The 27890-nt window shown below is 52.9% G+C and overlaps 1 protein-coding gene across 2 annotated transcripts in view; it reads right to left on the bottom strand.

Moving 5' to 3' along the window:
* Window positions 1–752: 752 nt before the first annotated feature.
* Window positions 753–27890, bottom strand: part of FUBP3 (far upstream element binding protein 3) — a 50751-nt gene continuing 23613 nt past the window's right edge. Inside the window, exons 3-19 of one of the 2 annotated variants that reach the window (XM_021691293.1) lie at window positions 27265–27298; window positions 24883–24932; window positions 24443–24514; window positions 23129–23186; window positions 20935–21097; window positions 19628–19726; window positions 16891–16995; window positions 15489–15591; window positions 14748–14848; window positions 12386–12527; window positions 8530–8690; window positions 7671–7744; window positions 7299–7379; window positions 7024–7100; window positions 4376–4447; window positions 2936–3063; window positions 753–1985 (exon numbers count right to left, since the gene is read on the bottom strand). In XM_021691293.1, coding sequence (XP_021546968.1) covers window positions 1977–1985; window positions 2936–3063; window positions 4376–4447; window positions 7024–7100; window positions 7299–7379; window positions 7671–7744; window positions 8530–8690; window positions 12386–12527; window positions 14748–14848; window positions 15489–15591; window positions 16891–16995; window positions 19628–19726; window positions 20935–21097; window positions 23129–23186; window positions 24443–24514; window positions 24883–24932; window positions 27265–27298 — 1529 coding nt within the window. In that variant the 3' untranslated portion in view covers window positions 753–1976. The remainder of the gene's footprint in view (window positions 1986–2935; window positions 3064–4375; window positions 4448–7023; window positions 7101–7298; window positions 7380–7670; window positions 7745–8529; window positions 8691–12385; window positions 12528–14747; window positions 14849–15488; window positions 15592–16890; window positions 16996–19627; window positions 19727–20934; window positions 21098–23128; window positions 23187–24442; window positions 24515–24882; window positions 24933–27264; window positions 27299–27890) is intronic. The other variant, XM_021691294.1, reaches the window with a different exon arrangement.

The raw sequence follows: 27890 nt of genomic DNA, 5'->3' as shown, positions 1-27890 counted from the left end.
GCAACCCGGTGCCCCACAGCGGGCCGGGCGCCGAGAGTAAATGCTGCCCAGCCCGCCGCACACCACGCGGCTGCAGGCTGAATGCTGGGGCCTGGGGACCAGGAGGGAGCGGCCCAGGCAGCCGCAGGCAGAGAAGAAGACTGTGGAAGGACGCTGCAGCAGCCCAGGGCGCCAAGACCGGCCCTACCTTCTGGGGCGACCGAGTGCCAGGGAGAGGGAGTGGGGAAGCGGGCGGAGGGAGGGGCGTGCTGACTCAGTTAGGGGAAGCGTGCTGATCCGGCTGCCGCAGAGCTGGTCACCACCTCCCGTAAATGAATCTTCCAGCTCTCCTTCCCCTGTCAGCGCCTCTGCGCTAGGAAAACTCGTTATTGACTTCTTGGTGTCACACCCACGTCAAGAGCTACTTAGATGTGACAGGTAAGAGGGGCTGATGGTAATCAAGGCTCTCGAGTAGGACTGTCAAATTATACGAAGCCATTAAAATAAAATTAGCTTAACGAAGTAGCTAGAAATCTAGGTCGTGCACCAAGTCGGGCTGGTGTAGTGCAAGGCTGCGAACGGCAAGAGTCTTCGCTCGATTTTATTCTGGGGGCAGGGGGCAGAGGGAGGGATGGCAGAAAGGAAAGCAAACAGACTAAAAATACTTGGCCCACAAGACGGCTTGTGGAAATTTTATTATATAGAGTGTAAAATGAATTGTCAGTCAAATAAAAAGAACACTTTTTTTTTTAAAACAACATGCATAACATTTTCCAATTGCCTTTTTTTAATAGTTAGACATTTCAAGCATTATAAGGAAAATAAGGAGAAAAACCCAGAAACTGTAACTTCGGTACATTTCAAACGGAATGTCCCTCGGGTCATTAAAAATGCAAGAAAAAATAGCTTCGACTCCGTTTTTCTTTCCTTTAAAAATACATGTTATCTGTACAAGACGCACTACAGTAAACACTGGAAATCATATTATCCCTTTTATTAAATCAAAATTATTTAATTCATATGGTGGTTAATACTAGATTTATTTATTCACCTAGTTAATTTGACAAATATTAAGAAAATATTTAAAAGAAAAAAGGAAGAAACATCTTGGAATTAAACAACAGTTACTCCATTTTCACGCGGTTTAACGTTCCACAGTGTTTGTTAAAAGTTATATCGAATTTCTTTTTAATATTAAAAATAACAGTATTTATATTTCTGAGAGAAGAGAGAAAGGTTTTTTGTTTTGTTTTTAAAACAAGCTTGGAGGTCTTAGATACACAACTGCAACTGGTAATGGAGACACTAAAAAATGTATGCTAAACACACGGACACGTTTTTATATTACCCCTTTAGCACTCTAGAAATTATACAAACCCTATAAAATGCCCCCTCCCAACCCCTGTTGGACAGCAATACAATTATCTGTCTCAATTCAGAATTCACATAATTAATTACAATACATAATAGTTCAGTTTTTTAAAAAATGCAATATAACCAGACAGCCAAGATAACAAGAAATTAGAAGTAAAACATTTAATGAATTTACACATTTAAGAATATTTAAATACTGTTTAAAAATTTTTAAAAGAATTTGTTACATACCACCTAAGACTTCCAAGCCACTTTCTGTTGCAACAGAAAAAACTGTAAATAAAAAGACACGCAACAAAACGGAACAAAACAAAACAAACACACCGTGTTGAAATGTCACTGCTCTGAGGCACGCGCTGGCGCCTGAATTTTGCAGGTCTCGCTCCAGGGAGAATCCCAGAGCTTACACATTTGAAATAACAAACAAAAATAATGAAACAAATTATCAGCAATTTTTAGTAACTAATTTTCCCGATTTTTAGAAAAATCTGTTAATCTAAATATAGTGTTTCACAGAACAAAACAAAGGTTCTTCATCAAAAGGTTTGCAAATCTAAAAACCTGTTACAAATAGGTTTTCGCTCACAATGATTTCGGGGAGGAAAGAGCCGCAGGTCGCTGTCCTACTGCTCCTGCGGAAGGAAGGGGACAGCAGTTAGTGTGTGAGGCCAGCTCTCGCGTCCTCGTCTTGGTCTGGGGCTCCGGAGGATCGGAGGGGACAGGTCACCCTCTCCCTTCTGGCTCCTCAACGGGCACGGATACACGGCCCGTGTCCCTGCGTCCCGGGATCCGGTGCAGCAAACCCTCTCCCGCACAGGAGGTCCTGGGCGGCCCTTCGAGCAGGGGTGCTGGGGGCGGGGCAGGGGAGCTCATGCTTCCCCTCAGCCACCCACCAGCCCTGACACCTGTCTCCACTGGGCCCAGGCACAGAGGGACCATTTTGGCAGTGAGATGACCAACGAGCTTTGCGTCCGGGGCCTGTGGTAGCTGGCACGCTGTCTGGGGGGACCTGGCCGCCATCAGGTCCCCTGAAAAGCGCACCTAAAAAATGCCCTGGGGCGGCCTCTGGCCACCTTCCCTACGTTAATAAGAACTCTGTTTTTGGCTTCCGACTGGACCGAGCGCTCCGGGTTTCCGTGCAGGACGACGATCTGGCGCTCTGCCCTGCCCGGCCTTCAGAGGGTGTGCGCTTGTCCTCCTACTGCCACCCCTCACCGCTGCCTGGGGGCCGGGGGACAGTCTGGCCACACCACCCTCTTTAGGAACAGCAGTGGGTGTGACTCCCATGGTCCCTACTGTAGTGCTGAGCCCGCCCCGACTCCTAAAGCTCGGCACTCCCACTGACAGCTGGGGAAACTGAGGCCTGAGAAACTGAGTGCCACTCGGCACTGCAGTCTCAGGGCCCGGCCGTGAGGGAGGATCAGGCACTTCCTTACTGTGCCACCAATTCCTCGCGCCTCGCCCCACCCTGTTCTCTCCGGGGAAGGAGCGGGGCCAGGCGCGCGCACGCACACAGACTCGGGAGACAGGGGCTTCGCGCTGGTCTGGGAAGTGCCCGTGGCGCTGCTGCTCGACTACACACCTGACTGTGGGCCTGCGCTTGCCCTAACGTCTGCCCGTAGAAAGCGACCTGCTGTCTGTAATATTCCGCCCAGGCCATTGTGTAGTCCGGCGGGGAGCTGGCCTGAGGAGCGGCGCTGGCAGCGTGACCTGAGTGACGAGGGAAAGCACAGGGGTTAGCGGGGCCGGGGACAACCCTGGGGGACGTAAAGGACGTGGTCAGCTTGGAGGGGTCCCTTCCCAAAGACCGGGGCAGCTGGAACAAGGGCCGACGCGGTCTCCCTCTGGACGCTGGCCAGGCTGGCGCTGGGGGAGCCACCGGGACGGGGAGGCCCTGCGGGGGCCGCTGCCCAGGGGCCTGCGGCAGGAAGTGCTCTGAGCTGCTTGCTGCCCGTCCCCGCCCCGCCCCTACAGGTCTCACGCCTGTCACCATCTCTGCCTCTGTCCACCTGCCCCATCGGCTGCCAGAGACAGAGAGACAGAGAGACACACACACACACACAGAAAAACAGACACAGACAGACAGATGGCGGGGCGGGGGGAGACGAGGAGGGAGGGAGGAAGAGCGAAAGGAGTGCGGGTCCCCGGCTTGGGCGTGGGGTGCCCCTGTGCAGAGTGTCCAATCCCAGGAGGGCTGGAAACACAGGTCCACGCATGTCCCACGAGTCTGGATTTGGGAGGTCTGGGGAAGACTGGGCATCAGGCCTCTCAGCAGGGGCTCTAGGTGACGATGACCTCCCTGACCCCCACCGAAGGCCCCCCGGCCATCAACCCAGTGATGATTCCAAACACCAGGATAACCACTTCTTTGACAGTCCATGGCCTGATTTTTGCCAACCAGCAGGTAACATCCTCCACAGTCAAGTCGCGGGAGTGAGACCTCCAACCACACTCCAGAACACATACAGCGGATTTAGGACTAATTTTAAAGGATTCACTTGGGGGCTCTTTTGGTTGCTGTTACTAGATCTTTTTCTTCTCTTGTTAAAAAGACAGCTTTAGTTTCTGGCACAGCGAAGAGAACGAACCTACTCGAGAAACCAGCACCCTGGCACCCACTCCAACTTTACGCTCCCTTCCCGGAGTTCAGTCCTCCTCCTCTTCCCTGCCCTGAGATGGGACCAAAAGGAGCCAGGCGCCGGACGACAGCCAGGGAACAGGACACCTGCTGGTCCGAGTCCTGGCCCAGCGGTTCCAAAGGGGGTGGCTGAGTCTGGGACAGCTGGCCCTGAGCTGTCCTCAGGCCCTTTGGCGTCCAGAAGGGGGGGCAGCAGATGACTCCACACGTCTCCTCTGACAGACACACAGGGGACACAGGAAGACAAAGGCAGGGATTGAGACCGAGTCACATAGGGAAAGTGCTGAAGAGAACAAAGGTGACAGGGAACCACTGACGACGAGGTCGACAGGCATGGGGGCGCTGGGCCTAGGGACCTGCTTGTTCAGAAGGCTGCTCACTCACTCTGTTTTTTGTAATAGTCTTCCCAGGCCTTGCTGTAGTCGGGCTGGCTGCTCGGTGGCTGGCTCTGCTGGCCTGTGCGGAGAACACGAAAGCAGTCAGGCCCCCGCGCCGGCTCCGGGCCCTGCTCTGCACTCACTCGCCCACGCCACAGCCTGCTCCAGGCCCTGCAGCCCCAGGCAGGCAGCGGCAGGCTGGCTGTGGGGAAACACAAGGACGCCCCACAGGGCCTCCACCCAGGCCGACGGGGTGTGACTAAGATCCCTGTGAGGAGGGGACTGGGCAGGACGGCTGCCCCCCAGGAGCAACGGGTCAGACGGCCTCGACCTTTCAGATGGAGATTAGAGCTCAGGGAGCCCTGGGGCCAGAGTGACTGCGTCAGAGGCTCCCTGAATCGGCCTTCAAATGGGACAAAGAATCCAAGTGGTGCTGACCACACTTGTCACCGGGCCCTTCTGTGCACGGACTGATGGCTTCCACTCTGGACACAAGCACAAGTGCAGGAAAGGCACGTGGGAAAACGGCCCGGAGACTGCTGGTGATGACAGAAATACGAGGTACAGACCGCCGAGGGGCCGAGCGCCACAACCCGCACCTGGTCCCGATTTAGCCTCATGCCTTTCTGGGGGAGGAGCAGACGGGGACAGGAGGTGCGCAGGCTTGTTCCCCATGCGCAAGCTGGGGCGCCTGCTCTGTGTGGCGCCGGCAGCAAAGAGCTGGGGAGCGGAGGGGCACCGGCCTGCCCCGGGCATGAAGGGGTCAGAAGCCCCGAACAGAGCGACAAGGTGGGACCTTTTCCTCTGCTGAGGTCAGGACTGGCTTGCGTGCCCACCTGCTAGGACCCCCTTCAGCGCGCTGTCTTCTGTTAGAACCGCAGTGGGCGGCAGGCGGGCAGGACGCGCTGGTGACCACGGTCACGGCAGAGTGTCTCCCTCGCTAGTTAATTTACTGCAGTCTGAGGAGGGGCGTGGGGTGACGGGCGTCTGCGTGTGGGGCTGGGAAAGGAAGTGAGGTGGGGGGCCCCACAGGGAGAAGACCCCCCGTCCTCATCCTCCCAGTATGGCAGGAAGGGACTCCGGACGATGCAGGGAACAGAATGAGGCGGTTGTGGAGGGTGTGGGCAAACAGGACATTTCTTCCAAACAAGATTTCACTGACAGAAACCAGTTCTCACCGCCCCCTACAGACAAACACAGCTCAACACCACAAGACAAGGATGCGAACAGCGGCAAGAACCCAGGCACTGACTGTGTTTTCTCTCACTCGCCCCACAGGCCTTTGCCTGCGGCGGGCAGCGGGCCTGGGCCTCTGTGGAACCGTGGCTCCAGGGTCACTTCCCCTGAGGAAGGAGGATGTGTCCCCTACCTACTTCCTCCTAGTTTAGGGCTTTCTTACACAGTCTCTGTCCCGCACAATGGGGCAAATGTGAACTCAGCCTGGGCTGCCTCTTGTCCCAAGGGCCCTTTCCGATCAGAACAGAAGGAAACGTGACGGGCTCTGGGAGCAAGTGAGTGTGGTGAGACTGGCCTGGCGGACTCCAGGTGGGGTGCAGGTGTTCATGGCAAAATTCTTCCTAATATTCTGCACATTTGAGACATTTCATTGAAACAAATATGGGGGGGAATAAAGGAAAAAAAGGCAACTATACAATTTCAGAGCTCATGGGTAATACTCTGGAAATCAAACCTAAACCTTTCATTTCTTAGACCACAAAACTGGAGGCCAGAGGAGGGGAAGGTGCGTGAGGCACACACAACATCGGCCTCTGGACTCCAGACCCCACAGGGCACTGCTTGTCCAGCTGTGACCTTGAGCAGGACCTCCCCCCCACTGCCCCCCCACTCTGCCCAAGGCGGGGGGGCAGCAGGAGCCCAGAAGGCGGCCTCAGTCCCTCGTGAGCGAAGCTGCCACAAAGCAGTGTGGCGCTGCGAGGCTCATGGGCAGACGCGCCGAAGGACGCCCTCCGAACACAGACAGGCTGCCGCCTCAGGGGGACAGAAAAACTGAAGGTAAGGTTTCGGTTTTGTTTTGGTTTTGGTTCTGAAGGCTGTGCAAGATGGGCTCTACCAGTGATCAAACTGCAGAGGGACTCCTGAAGCTCGTGTGGGGGCCGGAGGGCAGGCCACATGGGCTGGATGCCAACAGGGACCTTCTCTAACTATCAGCTGTCTTGCCGAGGCGTCACTCAGCACAGCTAATTCTCCAGCTGTGTGCTTTCTGAAAAGTTCAGGAGACAGAAAGGACATCCTTTCTAAGGGAGTGCTGGAGAGAAGAGGAGGAGACGGTCACCAGAAGGCCAGAGCCGGGGAGGGGGCGCTGTTTGGGAGCGAAGTGAGGCGAGGAGCTGTGGGCTGGGCCAGGTCCAACCCATCTGTGGGAACAAAGCTGACAAGAGCCCCTAGCTCTGAGAAGAACAAAGGAGACGGGAAAGAAAGGTCTGAGAGGTGGGCCAGGAGAGCGCCAGCCGCCACCCTTGCTCAGCTGGAGGCCCACAGGGAGCTTCTCCCTACCCCGGGGGGCTCCCGGCATCTCTGGGGAGGGACATATTGGGCCTATTGGTCAAGAGATGCAACTAGAGCATTTCAGACACACCAGCCCCCTCGGCCCTCCCGTGGGGCACGCGCAGTCCCCCCTCCTCCCGGGTCACTTACTTGGGACCTGCTGTGTGGGCTGCTGCCACGCCTGGTAGGTGCTGCCCCATCCCTGGGTCAGAAAGGCCGGAGGACCGCTATGGAGGACAAGAGTCACTCGTTCCGGAGCAGGCCACATCCCCGCCTCCTCAACTGGGTCCACCTCCCGCCATGCCATCCATGGTCTGGCTCTTCACTGCTCCCCCCGCTCCCCACTGGCAGTGGCCACGTGGCGGCCCCGGTCCTGCCCGTCCCGTCCCAAGAGAACCGCACGGATGGAGTGAGAAGTCGCCTACCTCACAGGGGTGCTGTGGGGGTTTCCGTTCACTTTAGCAGCAATGCTCGGGAAGCAGCCTGAGCTCCTTGGAGGAAATGTGCTAAAAAAAAGTGAAGAACAGATGAACACAACGGGCCGAGGACCGCTGGGTGGGGAGGGCCGCTCAGGGACGCCCGCGCCCACCTCAAGGCCCTCCGCCCTCTGGGAAGGCCCTCGCCCCCAGGACTGGCCGGTGGGCTATGAACAGGCTAGAGGGGCCAGCCGAGAGAGGCAGAGGGATGAACCCTGCCCACACCCAGGCTTTTGGCTGGCACTCCCTAGAAGAAGCTGGAAAGAGGACTTCTTGAGATGGAGTGAAGTCTTCCCACCGAGACTGACTCGAGAGACTCACTTTTGATGAGGGGCGGCAGGTGGCTGGCTGAAGGGGCTCTGTCCGAAGGCTCCGGGTGCTCCGAGACCGGTCCCCTGTCATGGGCACAGAGGGGGCTCTCACTTCCCGTCGCCTGCGGCTCTGCCCCCTGCCCAGGCCCACCCCAAGGCCGACTACAGCTTTCGGGGAGACAGACTCAGGTGACGTAAGATACCCTACGATGCTCGCTAGCCTTGCTTCCCCACAGTGGCCTCGCCTTGCAGAAATGGCGTCTGCCCCGTCGAGTGACCGAAACCACCACACGGCCGATACGGGCACCACCACGGTTGCCTTAGCATGTCACCCTGGGGGTGGGGACCAACCTGCTTGACTCTCCCGTCAATTTAGGCTGGCCCATGGCTCTTTCTGCCATTCTACGTCCCCTTTGAGGTGAGCAGTGGCCAATCTGTCCTCCATCAACACTCCCTTTCTTTATCTGCTTTGAGGTGCCTGAAACTAAAGCCAGAGTCAATGAAAGCCGCCTGCAGGGCTGGCCGCAGAGGCCACGCCCGCGGGAGTCCGGGGCCGGTGCTGGGGGAAGGCTGCCGCCCCAGCTGCTCGTCTAAGCCTGCAGGGGACCCGGCTCTGGGCCTGAGCTGCTGCGCTGCGGGGGCCTCGGGGAGTTCTGCCACACGGCTTCCTTCAGCGCGCCTGGGCCTGGCCCTGGCATCCCTGGGCCCGGGCCTTCCCCCCTTGGCAACGTGGCAGGGGTCGCCCTCACATGACATGAGGACCAAAAGGCACAGGCAGTACAAGGTTCTGGGGAAGAGCAGGTACCTTGGACATCCAAAAGAAAACCCAGCTACCATTAAGCCAGGTAGGGGAAGGACCTTGTACGTACGCCAACTTTCTCATCTATGAGATGTCTGGCCACCTCGATCTGTTGAGGAATGCCCCTGATGGTGAATATTCGCAGGTTGGGGTCAGTGTTGGGAGGGGGGTTCCGCTGGAGCTCCACGTGCGCTCCTGACTGCTGATTTATGCTTTTGATGTTCTCACCCCCTGCAGGCAGGCGGACACAAGACAGAAGGGTAAGTGGCAGCAGAGGCTGACCCGCAGGCTCGGCAGTCCCCTCCTGTGAAGAGGAGGAAAGGGTGTCATCCGCACCCCAGCCCTCACCCGAGAGCGGACAAGTACCTTCGATTTACTCAGAAACCGTTCTGACAAACACCAGGGCTCTCTCATTTGCAAAACCAGACTGAGCGAAGAAGCTGGTCCTCTCCGAGCCGGGCTGAGGCCAGACACCCCGTGGCCCCTGCGCCGAGGCCTGGAGCCCACGGGTGTGCACGGTGGAGCTGGGCTCTTGGAGGCTCACTGCAAGCCCGTCTCCGCCGGGAGAGCACAGTCCATCCTCAGCCCCGTGGGCCACGGCCTCCAACAATGCCTGGAGCCCACTCGGGCCTTCCACGCCTATCCCGTCACTTCTCAAGTCCCTGCCTCCTCCGTGCGGGGTGGGGGGGGCAGGTCTAGACAGCGAGGCAGCCGAGGATGGGGGTCACAGAGGCCTGGGTGGAGCGGGGTAATGAAAATTTAGTGGGACCCTTTGAAAAACCTGTGAGAGTTCCAGTCTCTTAATGAGATTTGCGTAACAAAAGCTCCAGCAGGGTCACAATGGTTTGATTCTTCTTCTGAAATTTCACAGAGTTTACAGATCGGTTCTGCTCAACTGGGGAGGGGAGTGGAATACAAGGAAAACCCGGGAGCACAGAGTTTTGCAACATCAGAAAAAGACAGTCTGGAAAATCTGGTGCAGGCGACCAGAGAGCCCAAATGATCAAAAGCAAAGACTAAAGGCCAGTCTCTGTGTCACTGTACCCCGCCCAGAGTCAAAACGAACCTCAAATGACATTTGTCATTTCACGGTAACATGTCCGCAATCCTTCCAGCCCGCTGCTGGAGCGCCTACCAAGCAAGCAGACAAGGAGGGGATCCCAACAGCAGGCCCAGCCTGTGTTGTGTCTTATCTCATCCTCGATAGGATGCTACGGGCTCAGGAAGCAAGACCAGAGCCGGGGTCCTGCCGGCCTACCAGAAGGCAGACGCCACAGGGAGGAAACCAGGAGGCTGCCGGCCTTAGGTGAAAGCTTTGTTCAAATCGGCTCAGGCCGCGTGTCAGTTTCGTGGAGAGTGGGTTTCAATTTAAAAGCAAATTAAAAACAACAGTGCAGCAGACCACGGTGTTGTGCACGTGATTCTCTTCGAGTTCTGCGGCAGCTTAAGAAAAGCGTCCCTGCATTTTCCACCTCCAGCACACAGCACTGGCCAATGCAGAAAGTCGCAGAAAAGCCTTCAGCAGCTCGGCAGGGCCGGCCTCAGGGTAGGAGTGAGCCCCACCCCGCACCCCCCCACCCCCGCCCCCAAGGCCTACAACTACCACCCTCTGCTCCTGCACTGTGAATTCATCCTCTTTGCACCATGGAAAGTGAGCAGCTGTGCTCCTGGACAAAGTGCTTCTGGGGCTTAAAGAAGGGCAAGAAGAAGGAACTGGAAGCCCTCCTACCGCACACCCAGCGCCTGAGGGAATCCTCCAGTGTCCCCCAGGCGCCGCTGGGTTCCAGAGGCAAGAGCACAAAAGGGCACGCGTGTCTGAGGCTGAGAGGCCTGCAGCCCGGATGAGCCCTCCTCCGGCGGGCACTCAGACCGGCAGCCCCGCAGGCCCGCTCCCCGAGGCCCGGGCAGCATGCTAATCAGGTGAAGAGGCAGCACAAAACTGTGCGGGCCGGAAGGAGTTCATTTAAGTTCATCTTCCTTCTAAATGAGGTCACCAGCTTGGCACATGGTGGCTGTCTACAGGCTCATTCAGCAGCCTGTCCATTCTTCCACCTGATGGGGGGCAGAAGCGACCCACCAGTGGCCCCCCGGCTGGACGTGAAATCGTAAAGCAATTAATCAACCTGCTAAAAGGCCCGGCTGACAAGAGCAGGGCTGGCCGCACTATCTGTCACTGCTGCTGTATTTATCATGGAAATCCAGCAGGGGCCCCGGGAAGGCGCAGCGTCTGTCCAAGGACTGGGGCTGGGGAGGGGGCGGAGCGCAGCCTGCCTGCTTGTGGCTCCCTCTCCTGTCTCCCTCACTCACGCGCCTTCCCTAAGAGGGTGCACCCCCTCGTGTCCAGCCTGTGTGTATATGTGTGTGTGGCAGGTGAGGGGGGGCGGCGGTGGAGAAAGACCCCGGCTGACAAAACTTTGGGCCTCTGAGGCTGCAGTTGGAACCGCAGGTCACACACAGATCAGTCACTGCTCCATGCTGTCGTCCCTTTCCTGTGGGAGTCGCTCAGGATGACTTTGTCGAGGATAAACCACAGGGGAGGTTCTGCCCACACCCAGATTTCACCGACTAGCAGGAACGGTTGCACTGAAGACAGGGAGGCTGCGCCAGGCTAGAGGGGATGCCCGGTCATCGAGTTAACCCTCCTTGATAAAACGGTCCTCCAGAGGCACAGAAACCTAGCTCTGCTTCTCAACCTACAGGCACCAACTGGTCTGAATCTCACAGTAGCCAAGCTGATGGTCTGGATAGCGGATCTGACTTACCACAGCATCTGGGCAGCTGACAACACCCACTAAACCCTGATCAGCATGTACACCCTGCCAGGAAATGCACCAATCCCACATTGTTCCTACCATCTTTGAGAGATTGACCATCTAGAAGACGACACAAAGAAGAACGTTTCAAAGGAGCATACCACACACACACCGTCCACGATAGGGCCAGATGCAGACTCCAGAAGGTGACCGAGAGAGGCAGGAGGGACTGCCCCCTTGGGCCGGCACGAGAGAGCACGCTAAGGCAGCCTCAGCTCCCTGTCAAAAACGCTCCCAAATCACGGTCTGAGGAACATTAGCTCTCTCCCAGAGGTCAGAGAGGTCTGCTGGTGGCAGAAATGGGAGAAACTCTCGGGGGAAGCCTGTACTGACTTCCTCCCCATGTGGTCAGACAAGTATGAAGGCAGATACAGAGGCCACAGCCAAACGCGCGTGTGCTGCCCGTGGGGAGGCTCCCCCAGAGCCCACAGGGAGGCTAGCCCGCTGCAGAGAAGGCTGCCTGGCGGCCCAGAAAGCTGCCTGCCCTTCCCCTGCTCACAGTGAAGGATGGCTAGGGGCCACATCAGCCACTAACAAGGGGCTCTGACCTAATGTTCCCTACAAAGCCTACAAACAACGAACCAGTCAATTTTTATTTCCCTCCACAGGGTATCCGTTACTCACGGTAAATGTGCTCAAAGCTTCAACACCGTTTTCACATGTGTCAGTAAGGACCAAATACCCAAATCCAGTCAGGACAAAAAGTGACACACTTGTCAGAGAGCGACTTTCACTTGCGGAATTATCTTAACTGTTCCTCTGAGCTCCCAGGAGGCAAATTAATCACTACTCGGTTGGTGGACAAACATCCAGAGGCCCCTCAGGCTGGGCAGGGGGCCTTTGGGACAACCTGCGCAGCTTCACCAGGCAGCGGGTCTCACTTCCGGTCTGTTCGTACCGGATAACCGACAGCCCACTCTGCGCGTGCCCGTGAGAAGCCCCGACCCAGCCGGGTCCCTACGGGAGGCAGCTGATGTCACAGCCCGGGCACCTGCAGTCAAGCGCAGCCAACAGCCCTGGACTTCATGCTCTGGAGGTACCGTACGGGCCCCGTCTGCGGTCGGGTAGGACAGATGGGAGGGGGACCACGAAACCCCATCAGCGGCTCCTCACCTTTGCCTATGACGAGGCCGCACTTATCTGCCGGCACTGGGTAGGTTATCTCCTGGACGCCACCAGGGGCTCCCACAGTCCAGTCGCCACGGCCACGGCCTCGACCTCTGGCCACGGCGAGGCCTCCGAAGCCATCTCTCTCCTGGGAAGGAAGCAAAGCTCCAGTGACGATTTCTGCCACTGCCACCGGGACCACTTTTCAGCCCCAGGGAGGAGGTGAAGTGACAGGATATAATCAGTGCCACACGCTAGAACCTCAGCACCTTTCCACATTTCAGCTTCTGAAGTGCTCTTTCAAAGCCAGAATTAACACAAATCACAGGCGCAGTCAAAGAGGACGTGTGCAGACGAACGCGTGTGGTTACCCAAACAGCCCCACTGTACCCAACTGAAACAGGCAGTCAGGTATAAACTCCTGTGTCTGAAGCCCAGTGCCCTGCTGCAGCAAGTCTTAATGACTGGGCCCTAACGTCCAGGTATCGGGGGTCGGTTTTCTCCTCCACACCGAGGCTGCCCTTTCCCGTGGCTAACACACGCTGGGCCTACCAGAAGCCAGGCGTCAGATGCGAAAGAGCTGCGGGCATCTCGAAGTGGTACCTGAGTGGCAAGCAGGCCTCCAACCCTCCCGTCCGCAGACACTGCTGAGGGTAGTCGGGGCACCTCGCAATCCAACTAGCAGAAAGGATAAAAGGCTCTTAAAGAAAGCCGGGTTGTCCCAGTCTCCCCAAAAGGAGGAAAAAAACCAGGTGCGTGGGCTCGTGGTTTAGGGCCAGAGCAGCCTCCAACATCGTCACGCCGGGCCCCCAGCAGAGAGAGCACAACCCACGGCCAACACCTAACAGAAGAAGGTTCCTTTCATTCAGGGGCAGCCAATCTCGTTGGAGGTCTTTGTCCTCTGACTCACTCTGGTACTGCAGCATCTACATTCTTTTTTTATATGTTGAGGGCAAACGTGGTCAAGCCGAGAGCCCCTCCATGGAAGGCAGAAGCTGAGCCTTTGCTCAAGACAGCGGACAAATGTCTGGCAAAACCTGCCTATGCTGATTCAGAGTACCCTGAGCTCTTACCCAGAATCTAAACCAGCAGAAAGCAGAGGTGGTTGGAGTGCTCTTTTCCCTGCAATTTGGCTTTTAGGAGAAACAAATGATGAGTAAACAAGGCAATTTTAGGGATTTATGTTAAAATGCCTGCACGCACGCGTGTGTGCGCACACACAGCCCACTTCCTGGCCTGCACCAGACTCGTGGAGGTGAGGCTGTCTCCCCGCCGCCCTGCACCTCCGTAGCTCTGGGTCTGTCGACTCCTCCTGCTACAAATGATGCTGGGCTCACTTAGGGACTCTTCTGAACTGGTCTCATCCTAAGAATTGCCCTGGACTCTGGCAGAAGCCCAAGCCCACTCTCTGGGATCTGCTGATTCGGGAAGTCTGCAGTGGAGGCCATCATCCTATAACTTCAACACGATGCTCAGCGACTTGGGGGACCATGTGGGTGGCATGCCTGGTACATCCCCCCCAACCCCCCTCCCAGCCCCCCGCAGCTGAGGGCTCGCCCCGGGGAGGTTCAGAGGCTCATCCCAGCTCACACGGCTCACGGCAGAGCAGGGGCTACAGTTTCCGATCGCGTGCTTCTCCTCAGCTCCACATGTTTTTAAACTTTCCCTCAGTTTGGCACACCTGAGACATGATGACCTAGCGTCAGTCACAGGGGTTCCAGGAGCACTTCACAGCAGGGGCAGGCGGAGATGCTAACAGCCTCACACAAGCTTGCTCGCATCCCCAGACAGAGATGTGTGCGGAATCCAGTGCGTGAAGACAGCTCTAAGACTCTGGAGGAGCCTGAAGTGTTTTCTGAGGCTAAGATTAGAGTTTATTTATTTTTTAAGTAGACTCCATGCCCAGCATGGAGCCCAATGCGGGGCTTGAACTCATGACCCTGAGATCAAGACCTGAGCTGAGATCAAGAGTCGGACGCTGAACCAACTGAGCCACCCAGGCGCCCTGGAGTTGACTTAATACAGTTCCACGCAAGGTGCACCTGAAGGCTTGACACGTGGTGACCTGCGCTGTACTTCTCCCAATAGTTTATAGAGTCAGGAACTTACTGTGTCAAGAAAACCTAGACCCTGGGATAACAAAGGCAGGAGAGCAAGAAGCTAGTAACAAAATACATGAAGGCAGGAAACGGGCAGGTATAGAAAAGCCACTGGCCGTGTACCCGGAAGTGGGTAACTGACAAGAGTGCTGTGTTCCAGAAATGTGACCCAAGAGGGCGTGGCTGCTCTACGGTGCTGCCCCGAGACCCCGTGTGGCACTTTCTGCTTTTGCAGGTGACGCATGGGAACCCCAGAGCGCTGGACCCACCTGGGCTGTAAGAATAAGCTCGTTGATGATGTGTGCTGCGTGCTGACACCGATCTGGGGGTCCCATGACTTGTGCAGCTCTCTCCGGACTAATACCATCGTCTGCAGAACAATGTGAGAGGCGGGGTCAGGAAAAGCCCAACTTCAGTTGGAAACAAAGGTCAGTCTGACTTGCAATCAATGCATAGAGAAGCATGTACAGTTCCATCTTTTTGCATGGTCCATGTCAACACTCGCTTCTCATGCAATTACAGGCATTTGAAAAAGCTATCGTTACAGAAACACAAAACAATAAAGCAAAAGAAAGCAGAGTTGAGCTACGGCAATGTTGGCAAAAATGAACCTATCACAATGTTCTCCCGTCTTCAGAGAAATGAGGAAAATTAAGACAATGTAAACAATTTTGCTCATGAAGGTAAATCTACAAAATTTAAAGAACTGTCCTTTATTCTAAGATGTTAGTCCTTTTTAAAAATGGTTTATCTTTAAATAATGAAGTCAAAATAACAGTTTTTTTTTTTTTGGTAAGTCTTTACTTAACAAAATTAAAAGCTGGAAATGCTATGAGGGCCCAGAGGAGAAAGCTAGATTGATAATTTGGTAATAGTATGGGGGAGGAGGGGGAGGAAGAGGAGGAGAGAGGGAGGGAACACACAATGAGCCAATTACAGAGTCCTTGTCTTGTTAAGTGCTTTGTAAGTCTTCACAGCACTAAGGATTTTTGAGGGTCATCAAAACCAACCTGGCTTGAACTGAATCCTCACCCCGGCATCATTCTGAATCTTTTTGATCATTTCCCCATTTCTTCCTATTACAATCCCAACAGCAAACCTTGGCACAGACACCTGAGCACAGGGAAACAAAAGCTGATCAGAGCCGTCCGCAAATCCGTTATTTCTTAAAGGATACATTAAAAAAAAAACCACACACACAAAACCCAAAAAACAAACAACTTGATTTTGATTGCAGTGAATTCCTGGAAATATGATCTAGCATATTTTTCCCTCTTAGGAAAAATACCGTGATTGATGATTGTATTCCTGCCTATTAAGTATATCTAATGCGTCTGAGATTTTATCACAATAGTTATAAAAATGAAGGAAAGCATAATAAACCTTATACATAAAAGGTTAAAAATGGCAACCTTATCTTCCCAGTTCCATGGAATCAGCATAAATATACCAGGTATGCTGATTATACTGGTGGTCCTTGAAAATGTTTTTTTATCGCCCCTTCATTCTTTTATTGTGATAAAATATACAGAACATAATCTATCATTTTAGCCATCTGTAAGTATATAGTTCAGTGGCAATTGTTGTGTAACCATCACCAGTCTCTATACCCCCACCCCAAAACCTTTTCATCACCCCCCCCCCCCAAAAATTCTGTATCCACTAAACAGAGACTCCATCAGCCCTGGTCACCTCTGCTCTACATTCCGTCTCGATGAACTTGCCCATCCTGGGCACCTCGTGGAAGTGGAATCCCACAGTATTTGTCCCTCTGCATCTGGCTTATTTTACTAAGCGTGATGTTCGCAAGCTCTCTCCATGGTGCAGCGTATTGCAAGACTTCATTGTAAAGGAAAGCTTTCTGGGGCACCTGGGTGGCACAGCTGGTTAGGCGCCGGACTCTTGGCTTTGGCTCAGGTCATGATCTCAGGGTTGTGAGATCGAGCCCTGTGTTGGGCTCTGCACTCAGCGGGGAGCCTGCTTGAGATTCTCTCCCTCTGCCCCTCCCTGCCCCTGCACACGCTCGCTCTCTCTCATAAATAAATCATTAAAAAATTTTTTAAAAAGTAAAGGAAAGCTTTTCATCCCATTCCACCTCATCAGTAAGTTGGGCTTCCAGGTCTGATACGATCACAAAGCAGAACACCTAGAAAACCTGGCCTCTGGTCTTCACCTGAGCAGCAGGAAAAGCCTTGAGGCAAAACCTCATAAGCAGGAGGATGGCCCCATTCCCTGAAATGTGTGCAGCTGGCTCCCCTCCCCACCGCCGACTATTTCGGTCCTTCCTCACAGCCACCCTGGCTTCGAAGATGAGATCAAAGCTCGCTCACTCCCTCAAGCTAACCAAAGTGCAGCCTACAATCGGAAAGCGCAGCCCGTCTGCCTGGGAACTGACCTGCAGGGCAAGCATACCTCTATGCTGCCTCCTCCCACGCGGGCACCAAAGTCACCTCGGACACCTCGGAAGTCAGCTTGGTCTTTCTCTCGGATGATCTCTAATACCATTTCTCTTGCTTGCTGTGTAAACACAGAGAAAAGGCATTATGGAAACCAAAATCCCAAGAAAAAACATGACACCAGGTGACATTTCAAGATCAGACCCTGTTACGTCGGGCTTAAAGACTCAGAAGGCACTTAGCTGTACGACAGGTCACTTCCTGGGTTACAATACAGGACTTGAGTAGGCTGCTGGGGAGGGTTACATATATCAAATCTTAGGTGATGTGTTCTTTATACTGCCCAAGACATCCACACAGACAAGGGCCCTCCCGCCTTTAAACCACAGTCGGATCAGCACATTTGTGCTGGGTCAGAGCTTGATTACTATGGCCTGAGGCATTTTGGCACACTGTTTCTTCCTGAGAGCTCTGTGGGCAGATTCCACGGAAAAGACATTACAAGGCATTCCATCGCAGAGGATCTCTGGGGAGGTGAAGGGAAAAAGCCAGCCCAGGGGGCCTGAAAATATCTTCCAGCACCCAGAGATCAAATACCCCAATTACCAATTGGCAAGACTACCTCCCGGGCCTGACGCTCTCAGAGGCACACTCAGCGTCCTCTGCCCCCAAATGCACTTAAGTCAGTCCATCGTCCCCACACCGATCCCAGCCCCATAGGAATCTGCACAAACATCAGGCGTACATAACAGCTCAAGGTCATGGGAACCCAAACTGCATCCTGGTTCTGGAAAAACCAAACCAAGCCAAAAAACCCCAAAACAGCAATTAAAGTCTTCGGACATTTGGAGAAATTGGAGTATGGGACTGACTATAAGACGATGTTAGGAGACTTGCTATCATTTTCTTAGGCCTGGTTATAGAAATTAGTTCTTATTCTTAGGAGACGTATGCAGGATCTAGGGGCAGACGGTCATGACGCCTCCCATTTACTCACTTAGAAATGGTATGGTAAAGCAGAAATAAGTAAATAAAGTAGACACACGTTAGCGTGGCAAAATGACAGGCCAGATGAGGCTACACACATACATGTTCACCGTTCTATCTTTTCAACTTGTCTGTATGTTTGAAGTTTTTCATAATAAAAAGTTGGGGAGAAAAAACAAACGACCAACAACTTACCCTAAACACAGCAAACAGCTTTTCCCAAATAAAAAATGTGGAATACACAGTTTTAAAATTAAAAAAAAAACAAAACTAAAAACCTTTGGTTGTCATGATTTTCCTGCAAATTCAGGGAACATCAAGGAAATAAGCTCTTTGCTCCAGTGTTCTTTTCATAAAAGAACCAAAGGTTCCACCAGCGACGGCAAGCAGGGAGCCCACCTGGACACGTTTAGGGAAATTAGAAGCTCTGGGGGGCAAGGCACCTGGGAGACCCTGGCCTGCTGGAGGGGAGTGAAGGGCCACACCACTGACTGGAGCCCAAGGAAAGAGGCTGTTCTCATCACTGGCCCTCAATCCTGTTTTAAAACCAGGATTTTACATATGTAATATGTACTTGGACCAGAAGAACTACCAGTGACACCAACTTGAGTTAAGCCAAGCAACAGCATTAAGCACTGGGGGAAATAAATAGGTGAAGGGGATTAAGAGGTACAAACTTGCATTTATACAAGAAATAAGTCACAGAGTTGAGAAGTACAGCACGGGGATACGGTCACTAATACTTTAGTATCTCTGCACAGTGACGGAGGATAAGCACACGCATGGTGAGCCACTTCGTAATGGACAGAATTTCCCAATGTGTTGAGTCACTATGTTGTGCCCCTGAAACAGACATAATATCATGTGTCGATTACAGTAAAAACACATCCATACGTCAATAAAGTATCACGGGAGGGGAAGAATAGGGGGAAATATTTTGCCAGAGACTGGTAGCCTCCGCTGGCTCAAAGCCCCAGAACTCCCACGGAGAAAACAGCTGCTGCTGCCAGACCAGCTCACCAAGGTGCGTCACCCCGGCGTTCCTCTAAATGCAGCAAAGGCGCAGCACGCTGCAGCGGGCAGGGAAAGAACATTCGGAGTTCATGGGAACAGACACATTCCCACAGCCAGCCCACTCACGTTCCTGCTGACAGCGTGAGTCGGAGGGTGGATCTGCCCCAGATGGTCTAAGACTAAGCCCCCTACTGCTTTCCGAAATGGGCTGTCCTCTGTGGCTGGGAGCTCAGGGCACAGGCCGCTTGCTCCAAGGGCACACATATGCCTGTGGGCCGCTCACCTCCCACCTGAGCTGGAGGTCTTGCAAATACGGGCCAAGAGAGAACAAGCAAGTAAGAGCCAAACAGAGCCTGCAGCTGAGGTGCCCGCGGGCCAACAGATGGGAGACTGCATCTGATTGGTGCAACAAAACCGTCTTCATTTGTGGGAATACTGCGTACATGCAGTGTCTATGACCATCGCCGCCATCCTCATGTGGCTCTTAGGCTCTCAAAATATGGCCGGTGTAAACGAGGAAATCTGTCCTCATTTACTCTGAATTAATCTAAATGGCCACCTGTGGCTCGTGGCTCTGGTGGAAGCAAGACAGCCCTGCAGCCCTTCCATCATCAGACTTGGTTTGGGACAACAGTTCACCTTAAAGGAACATCCAGTTTTACAACTTCTTGAGTGACACGCAAGCTCCACACATTCCTCCCGAGTGCTACCCCCACGCCTAGGACCCACCCGATCCGTGGTTTCTCCCCTACCTGTACTTTGAATGGGTCTCCTGTGATGCGGAGAGGCTTATCTGCTCCCGTAGGCAACGGGCCATCCTGGATCATGACCATTTTCACACCTGTCCGCTCCTGTGGGGGGTAGCACACCAGGACAGGCCTCATTGCCATGAATAAGAACGTGCACGTACTGCAAGCACAGGGCTGGGCCCTGTCTACCATCAGGCACGTCCCACCGACCACGAGGTGCTGCCCTCTGAGGATGCCAGCACGCAGGCCATGGTAGACAGCTGCCAAGTGCGATATGGAAAACCGTTTCCCAAAACCCTCCTCCTTTCCTGGTCCCCAGAATATCTCAACCTGATGAACTCTTTTTCGGAGCTGCCACGCACTAACGTCATCTAGTTAGGGCCCGTGCACAGCTCTGAGACGGAAGGGTTCCCGTTGCCCTATTTCACTGATGGGGCGGGCCCTGAGAGCAAGCTGCCCAAGGTCCCAGAGCTGAGGTGGGGCGGGGAGGCAGCAAAAGGTGGATTCTGGCTTCCAGGACCCTAGAGCCCACACCACAGTGCCCACCGGGCCGAGGGCTGGGCCGTGAGCACGCACCCCTGACCTGCAACTTCAAAAGCTCAGTTGTTTGGAGATAAAAGTTTGAGCATAACTCATTTGGCAGCAAAACTAACGTGAACTCTCGGGAGTGTGTCTATAGCCCGACTCTCACTGAGTGTGACTGTCATTGCATTTGACTAGGCCAACAGGCATCTGATTACGGGGTACGCCCCGGAACTTGCCAGGGGTGTTCAATTCTGAAACACGTCTGGCTCCCCGTGTCTCACACGAGGGATTCTGGAACAATAGCAGCTAATGTCTGGGGAGCATTTACTCAGTAACGGGCTCTGTGCGAAGGATCTTAGGTAAAGATAAAATCAAGAGTATCACTTCAGCCTCATGACAGCAGTGAGGCCGACAGGGCTCTGAGCCCTCGAGAAATACTCAAACGTATTTAAGATCCCACAGCTAGCGAGGGGGCGTACGGCTGGCTAAGAGCCCCAGCTCTGGACGCGGTACTTTCATCTGAGATGTTGTCACCTGGTGGTAAAAGCAACCCTCACAGAGCATCACTGCCCCAGGGGGCCGCGGGACTTGGCATCATACCTGCCGCGGTACCTGTTCATAGAGCATCTGTCCAACAGAGGATCTGTGGCACCAGAGGGTGCTGGGAAGCTCTGCACCAAGGGGTGTACAGCCAGCCCAGCGGGGGGAATCCGAGTTAGGACCAGCCCCCCCCCCCCAATCCCAGAAGGCCCGTTGAAGCGCCACTCTGCTAAGGGCTCACATACCTGCAACTGCTTGATTGTTTCCCCTCCTTTGCCGATGACCAGACCCACTTTAGACGCAGGGATAAGAATTTCCTGGATCGTGCTATTGCCGTCTATGTCGTTATGAAAGCCAGGTCCGTTCCGACAGCGGTCCACGATCTGCCCCAGGAGCCGTTTGGCTTGTCTTTGGGAGGGAAAAGAATCACAAGAGAAGGAACATTAAATGAACGTGCTGGGCGCCCATGGGAGGGAAACAGCACCGGGGGAGGACCACGAAGGAGTCAAGGCAGCCCTCCATCCAGCTCCAGCTCCTGCCCCCACAACCCGGGAGGTCTCTGCCATCCGCCATGCTACCGGGCTGGAATTTAAAAGCAACACACACCGCACGCCAACATTCCAACACAGCCCTGTCCGGCCTGCCCTCTGCTCCTGAGGATGTCTGGCGTTCCCATCACCAACGTGTCTTGTCTCCTATCACAACCGTCAGCCGCTACGGTGGCGGAGACCACCTCTGATCCCTCTGCACCTTTCCCTGGTCCCCAGTCCGCCATAATGCTTCCCACAGAGGAGACACTCAAGAGACACTTGTTAAATACGGGCAGGAGAGAGCAACGAGAGAGGTGGGAAGAAAGAAAGCGAGGGTTAGTAGTCACCATCTGAATTCCCAGACTCCAAATCTCTTCTCCCTAGCCAACCTGCTCTCCGGCTTTTGAGCTCAGGCAATGGATCACCAGTGTGGTCTCCAGGGGTGGGAAGAGGAGGCAGGGGCCTGGGGCAGCTGCAGAGCCACAGACGCCGGCGCCATGCCTGTCCGCTCGGATCTCCAGGCCCCCCGCTTCCCCTGTGATGCTGTCTGGTGCCGGGGGACTCGGAGGCTGGGGAGGGACACTGCCTTGTCGACATAGCATGCCCAGCCCGGCCCCCCAGGCCACCTGTTGGGGCGATTGTGTTTTCAGCACCAGAAGCTCCCCTGGCTGGTCTGGTCTGCGGTATTTGTTCTTTAAATCACCATGTATGGTCTGTTTTTTGGCTCCTCGGATAGGGAAGAATTCTGCTACTATGCAGCACCCGAAGAAGAAAACGAAACTGTTTCCTCCTAAAGTTACAATCCCGTTGCCCGACTGCCTGGGTAGAAGAGGAAGCAGGAATGGTTAGAAGAGCAGAGGAAAGAAGAGAGAAAGGGAGGAAACAGATGTTGCCTTTCATCGTCTTGAGCCTCTCTGGGTACAGAATCGGCCTGGCCAGTCTTCTCAGCGACACCAGCTTTTTAATATTTTGCTTGTGTACTAAATTACCCTGTGTTGGAAGAAAAATGCCTCGACTCTAGCAAACCCACCCCCCTTGGCCTATAACGCACACCTGCCAGTGATATTTAGTCTGGTTCACTGCTTGCAATGTTGCGGCAGAACAAGAAAATTTAAACTCATCTGGACTCCCGGAGAAATGGAAACAGTAAAACAGCCCTATCTACTGAGCCAGAGAGAATCTTAGCACCCCTGTCCCCAAATACAACGCTACTCAGTCGACTGAAAAGGGAGAGCAAGCAGACTCTAAGTTAGTACATCCCTGTTCCCCAGGAGGTTCGTGGATCGACAAGGCCTGCCTCTGGTGGTTCAAGGCTCTGGGCACGGGTGTCCCACGGTCAGAAAGCAATGCCAGCCATAAGGTGGTTGCAAGGGCCCCCCACAGTCAGGACACCCTCTGACCGGTCCATACAGCCCTCCGAGAGGAGCAATGGCCACGAAGAGTCAATTCATTTGGTTCATGGATGTCAAAAGGGCAATGGGATCAGCCCCAGGCAAAAGACCTGGTACCAGGATTCTCAATGGTTCACCAAGTGACAGGCTCACGAAGGCAGACCTGCTCAGGGAAAGGAGGTGTCACCAAGGAAGAAGTAAAAGCTGATGAGAGCCTTGAGGCGGGGCGAACGCACGCTCTTTAAAGAACCTGGTGTATGAAGTGGATGTTATGACGGCTGCCAGAAATTCTGTAGGGTTTGGAAAAAAAAAAAAGGTGATACCTCATGTGTTTTAAGTAACAGCAAACTCCCCTGGCGTGGCCACCTCCCAGATCCTTCTCCACAGAAGCATCTGCTTTCGTGGCCAGGCTGCGGCAGAGATCCACAGTGTTCAGTGACAGTTTTGCCCTTCCATGTCTCCCCATGTGGGGAAGGAGGAAGAAGAGTGACAGGAAAAAGTAAATAAAATAAACTTACTCAATACTTTCTGGGGTTCCGGTAAGTACACAGGGCCTCTCTGGAATCCCAGAACTCTCTATAAGAAGAATCAAGAAGATGAGGTGTGTTGGTGGGCGTCAGGCTACCGTGCACCCGTGTCTCTCTGGGCCGCTCCTACAGCGGCCCCACAGAAGCCCAGGCCCCGGGAAAGACAGTTTGCTTCCCCTTGTGGAGAGAACAGGAGGCTGGTAGCTCCACCCTAAACACTCAAAGTAGAAACAAGTTCTGCAGGGGGGGCGGGCAGGACGCTGCGGAGCCCTCAGAGTGGGTCCTGATTGGGAGTCTCAGCTTCATTTCTGACCCATTTGTGTGCTAAGAAGTGCCTGAGTCGCGTCACCCGCTCTTCCTCAGTTTCTCCGCCTGCAGAGTGGGGTAAGGTCACCTGCTTGCACACCAGTGAGCAATTTAATGGTAGATGCACATCAGGCCTATTACTGGGTAGTGCATGAATCTCCCAAGAGAGCAGTGATATCTATGTGGAAATAGTTCCGGGCGATTTGACAAGAGAGGAGAAGCTTGCTTTCCAACACCACACGACGCTTTACTTTGTTCCTAAAAACTTGCCCCTTAAAATTTTTTAACCCCAAAAAAAAAAAAAAAAAAGACAAATAACTGACAGCAGTTACTGCCTTCGAGACATTGTAACGTGTATCTTTTAAACAGACAAATGCCTCTCTGGTCAACGGTCCTCCACGCCCCCTCCTGCACTATGGAAAGAGACCAAACTCAAACGAGTTGTTCGAACTATTCGTAAGAATGCTTCTTTTCCTCAACCTCTCTCCATAATTCATGGTCAAAACGGACCCAGCTGGGAAAGGTCCTGAACTGTGTTTTACGTGTGCTCATTTAGCCAGAACCCCCCAGCTGGCCTTGGCCTCTTTCCACAACGAGGGGTGGGAGGGGTGGTCTAATCCTGGGGAGCCAGTGAGCAGTCCCCAGGAATGACCCCAAAGCCACAGCACTCCTCTAGGCCCCACTGTCTGGCATAACACCCTGGTACAGAAAACGGAGTTCCCAGAGCAACAGGTATCTGGCAAGGGTCACGCGGAGCCGCAGAACTACAGAGGGCCTCCTCCAGAGGCCAGACGGGCGGCCTCATCTCCGGGCCCGCTTTTGCCCTGGTTTTTCTGGTTCTCATCTGAGTCCAGCTCTAAAAGCACAAGGAAAACAGCAATCGCACATACTTACCCAGGCCCCTAAACTTCTAAGCAACGAGCAAAGGTAATGAATCTGGAAAACTGGACAAAATACTGATTTCTACCAAACTGAGATCTAGGAAAAAAGAAGCCTTACCTGAAGCAATCTGAATTTTGCAACCAGATTCTGCTTGAATCCGTGAAATCTGCTCACCTCCCCTGCCGATAACTGAAACAAATGGAACAGGGTCAGAACATTACTCCGTTCCATATTTAACCATGCATGAATGACTTAATTAATTCAGCAAACATTTACACTTGGCTCGCGGCACTGCAAAGCAGGGTGGCCTCAGCGAGCCACGGAAATCACATGTGAAACACAGCGGACAGGTACAGGGTACTCCAGCTGAAGTGAGGAGAGAGGTGGGGTGGGGAGAGAGATTGGGGGAGGCAGGCGCGTGGGTCTCTATCTCTCAGCCTGGAGAGAGCCCTGCAGCCCTTTGGGGCTCTGGGGGACACAGTGTGCAAAGCATTCTACCACAGCGACAGTTACACTGAGAGATTCATCAGGGGAAAGTAGATAATGTGGATACTTACTAAATCCAACCATTTTATCAGGCACTTTGAATTCTTCTGTTATTACTGCCCTAAAAACAAAGAACATTTTGGAAAAACATAAAAAGAATTTCACGGCCATGTCAGGTTCCCCAAATTTCCCATGTTGGCAATGCTGGAAGACAGAGACTTAAAATGAATCATGCCAGTTCGGCCAACAAGTCCCCAGCCCTCAAGAAAGAGCGTCATCTAACGGGCCCTTTGGTCAATCCCTTCTCGAAAAGATCCAAGCCTCCTCTCTCGCTGTGTCAGAGGAAGAAACCTCTGATTTTTCATTAAACCATCAACTCTACTAACAAATGCCTTCTCTTCTTGGTATTGCTTAACACTTAAAAGACTCTCCGAGGCTTGTGAAGTTAGTTTAGACTCCTCTTCCGGTCTCGTTGCTAGATACAGACAGCAATGTTGAATTTCTCTTCAACATTCCTTGTTTCCCCATCTTTTTATTGCTTTCTGGCCTCCCTCTAATTTATCTGTTGTTTCGGGTGAGATGCTCCAAATGGAACCAGTATCCAGCAGAGGCCTAATCAGTGTTGACCAGGACAGGGATAATCACCTCACTTACTCTGCAAGGTACTTTCGTTAAATGCTATCCCATCCATTACGTGTTGGGTGGTTTTTTTTTTTTTTTAAAACAACTACTGCACTGGTTCTTTCAAACAAACCTTCAGATTGGCCACAGAGTGTACTGTGGACAATATCTAATTTGCCCAACGCCCCAGAAAGCAATTAAATCTAAACATTTACCTTAGGAGGAAGCTAAATGCAAGTAGTTTAAAAAAAAAAAAAGGTAAGCATTTTTAAACATCTCTCACACAGCTGGATTTTTACCCATCATGGAGAAGATCGAATCAAGTGCACGTTTTTAGGGACAGCGGGGCACACAGGAGAAAGACGGCATTATCAACAGCACTCGCCACTCCATTAGTCTGAGGAGAGCAGACCGTCTTCTGCCCGAGTTTACCTCCCCCGGTTTATACATGTGCAGAGATCCTCCCTACATCTTGGGATATTTGAGTTCGCCCCCAAATGAGGCAATTCCAACGTCCTAAATCAGTAACACTGCGGGCCCGACACATCCGGACAGGGCGCGGGGTCCCTGTGGGGAGTGTTTCCCGGCCGTGGCGAAGGGTCACGGTGCTCCCGTGCGTGCAGCCACAGGACTGCGGCTCACGTGTGTAGCACCGTCTGTTCTCAGCAAGTGTTACTGGGGAATTTACTAGAAGCCGCTCAACACGATCACAATACAAACTGCCACACAACTCAGGCAGTTCCTCAGCCCTCAGGAACGGCAGGAGTAGACTCTCTTTGAGAAAGGAATGTATGAAGATGAGCTGCTCTGGGCCCCCTGGAAGACAAAGCTCCATTCTGATTGCGAGGCTGAAACTTGTCGAATGCACAAAGTATAAACATTCTTGGGAAAGTAAAATCTTAATTACGGCTTTATAGGAAAATTATGTTTGATACTAACAGCAACATCATTTAAATTATTCTAATTCATTAAAAAACAAAGCAAACCAATAACACAACAAAACCCAGGTTAAATCTTTTGGTTAACTGAGGCCTGATGATTTCTAGAAACTCCCAAACATCTGTGTAGAACACAAGAGCATATAATTATATCATTGCTGGTGAAGATTAAGGATAATATGTTATAGTGCCGGATGCACACCATAGAATGTCATCCATGAGGGAAGAGAAACTGTGGCAGTTTCCTGCATATTTTATTCTTTTTGAAGGATAACACTGTGACCACAAATACCCTATCTTACAGACTGGTCTTTTTAAAGCCCAGACGTCTCTGTATCTAAATCCTCAATATTTAAGGGAAGGCTATGAGGGTAAACTGAGGCAGGGAAACAACTAGGCCTTTCTCCAAGGTTCTCTGGCAAGTCCCTCCTCAAGGGCATGAGCTGGAGCCCGGGGTTCTGGGCGCCTAGGCCCACGACTCCTTGAGAATCACAAACTTTATCTTGTGAAAGCCCAACGATGCACACTTCTTGGGGACGACTTTGCTCAAATGAAGGCATTAAGGATTCAGAAAACACTGGGGAAGCCATCAACTCAGGATGGAAAATTTCTCTCTTTAGATTAGATGTATGTGGAGAGAAAAGAGCAGCTCCCACACTCCAGAGATCTGTTAAGTTTACATACGATAATGGCTGATTTTTAATACCTCCTGTTCGTTTATCCTTTGAGCTTTCTCTGTCTTGGGAAGGACTACAAAAAACTTGAGTCTTAAAGAAATCTAGCCCCTGGTTTTCCCATTCTCAACCTCTGACTTTCTAACACTCTAGTACAGATGGTGAATCAATAAACAATTAGAAATGATCAATAAATAATAAAACATAACCCACTGCTTACCTTTGATGTACCAAGGCCCCTAACTGGTTACCTACTGTGGCAAAGAGAAAGAGAAAAGAAAAATCAAAGCATTAGCTCAGATAAACTAACTCTATCCTTACACAAGTTCTTACCATTTCGGGGAGGGTGGGGGGAAGAAAGGCAGAAAGAAAGCAAACAGTAATTTAGGCTCAGTGGCTGCAATGAATGCGTTACATGATATGAAACAGGAGGGGACGTCTTGATCAACACAGTCTCTAACCCAGTGTCCAGCTGAACGCAGGGTAAGAAATTGATCTGCGTGTCCGCATGCTGAGAGGCCTGGGAGAAAATCCTGCCTGCCTAAATCCCTCTCCCTTCCCACCTCCCTCCTGCTCTGAATCCAGACTCAATGTAAAGATAGTGAGGGTTCCCTCTTTCTCAAACAAATGAGAAGTTTTAACCTCCTAGCCTGGGAGCATTGTTAAGGACAGCTCCGTGGCAGCTGTGGTCACTAAGAACATGCACATATGTTCCGGCCGGCCACGGGGCAACACCCCCCCCCCGCCAATTCTTCCTTCCCTCCCAAGAACATAAACATCTCAAGGAGAGGATCTGGCATCTTCCCTCCTTGGGCCTCTTCGCTGACCCACCACAGCAGCCCATAT

Source organism: Neomonachus schauinslandi, chromosome 13, assembly GCF_002201575.2.
Source record: "Neomonachus schauinslandi chromosome 13, ASM220157v2, whole genome shotgun sequence".
In the NCBI taxonomy this organism is placed as follows: domain Eukaryota; kingdom Metazoa; phylum Chordata; class Mammalia; order Carnivora; family Phocidae; genus Neomonachus; species Neomonachus schauinslandi.
This window is presented reverse-complemented; position numbering and strand designations above follow the sequence as displayed.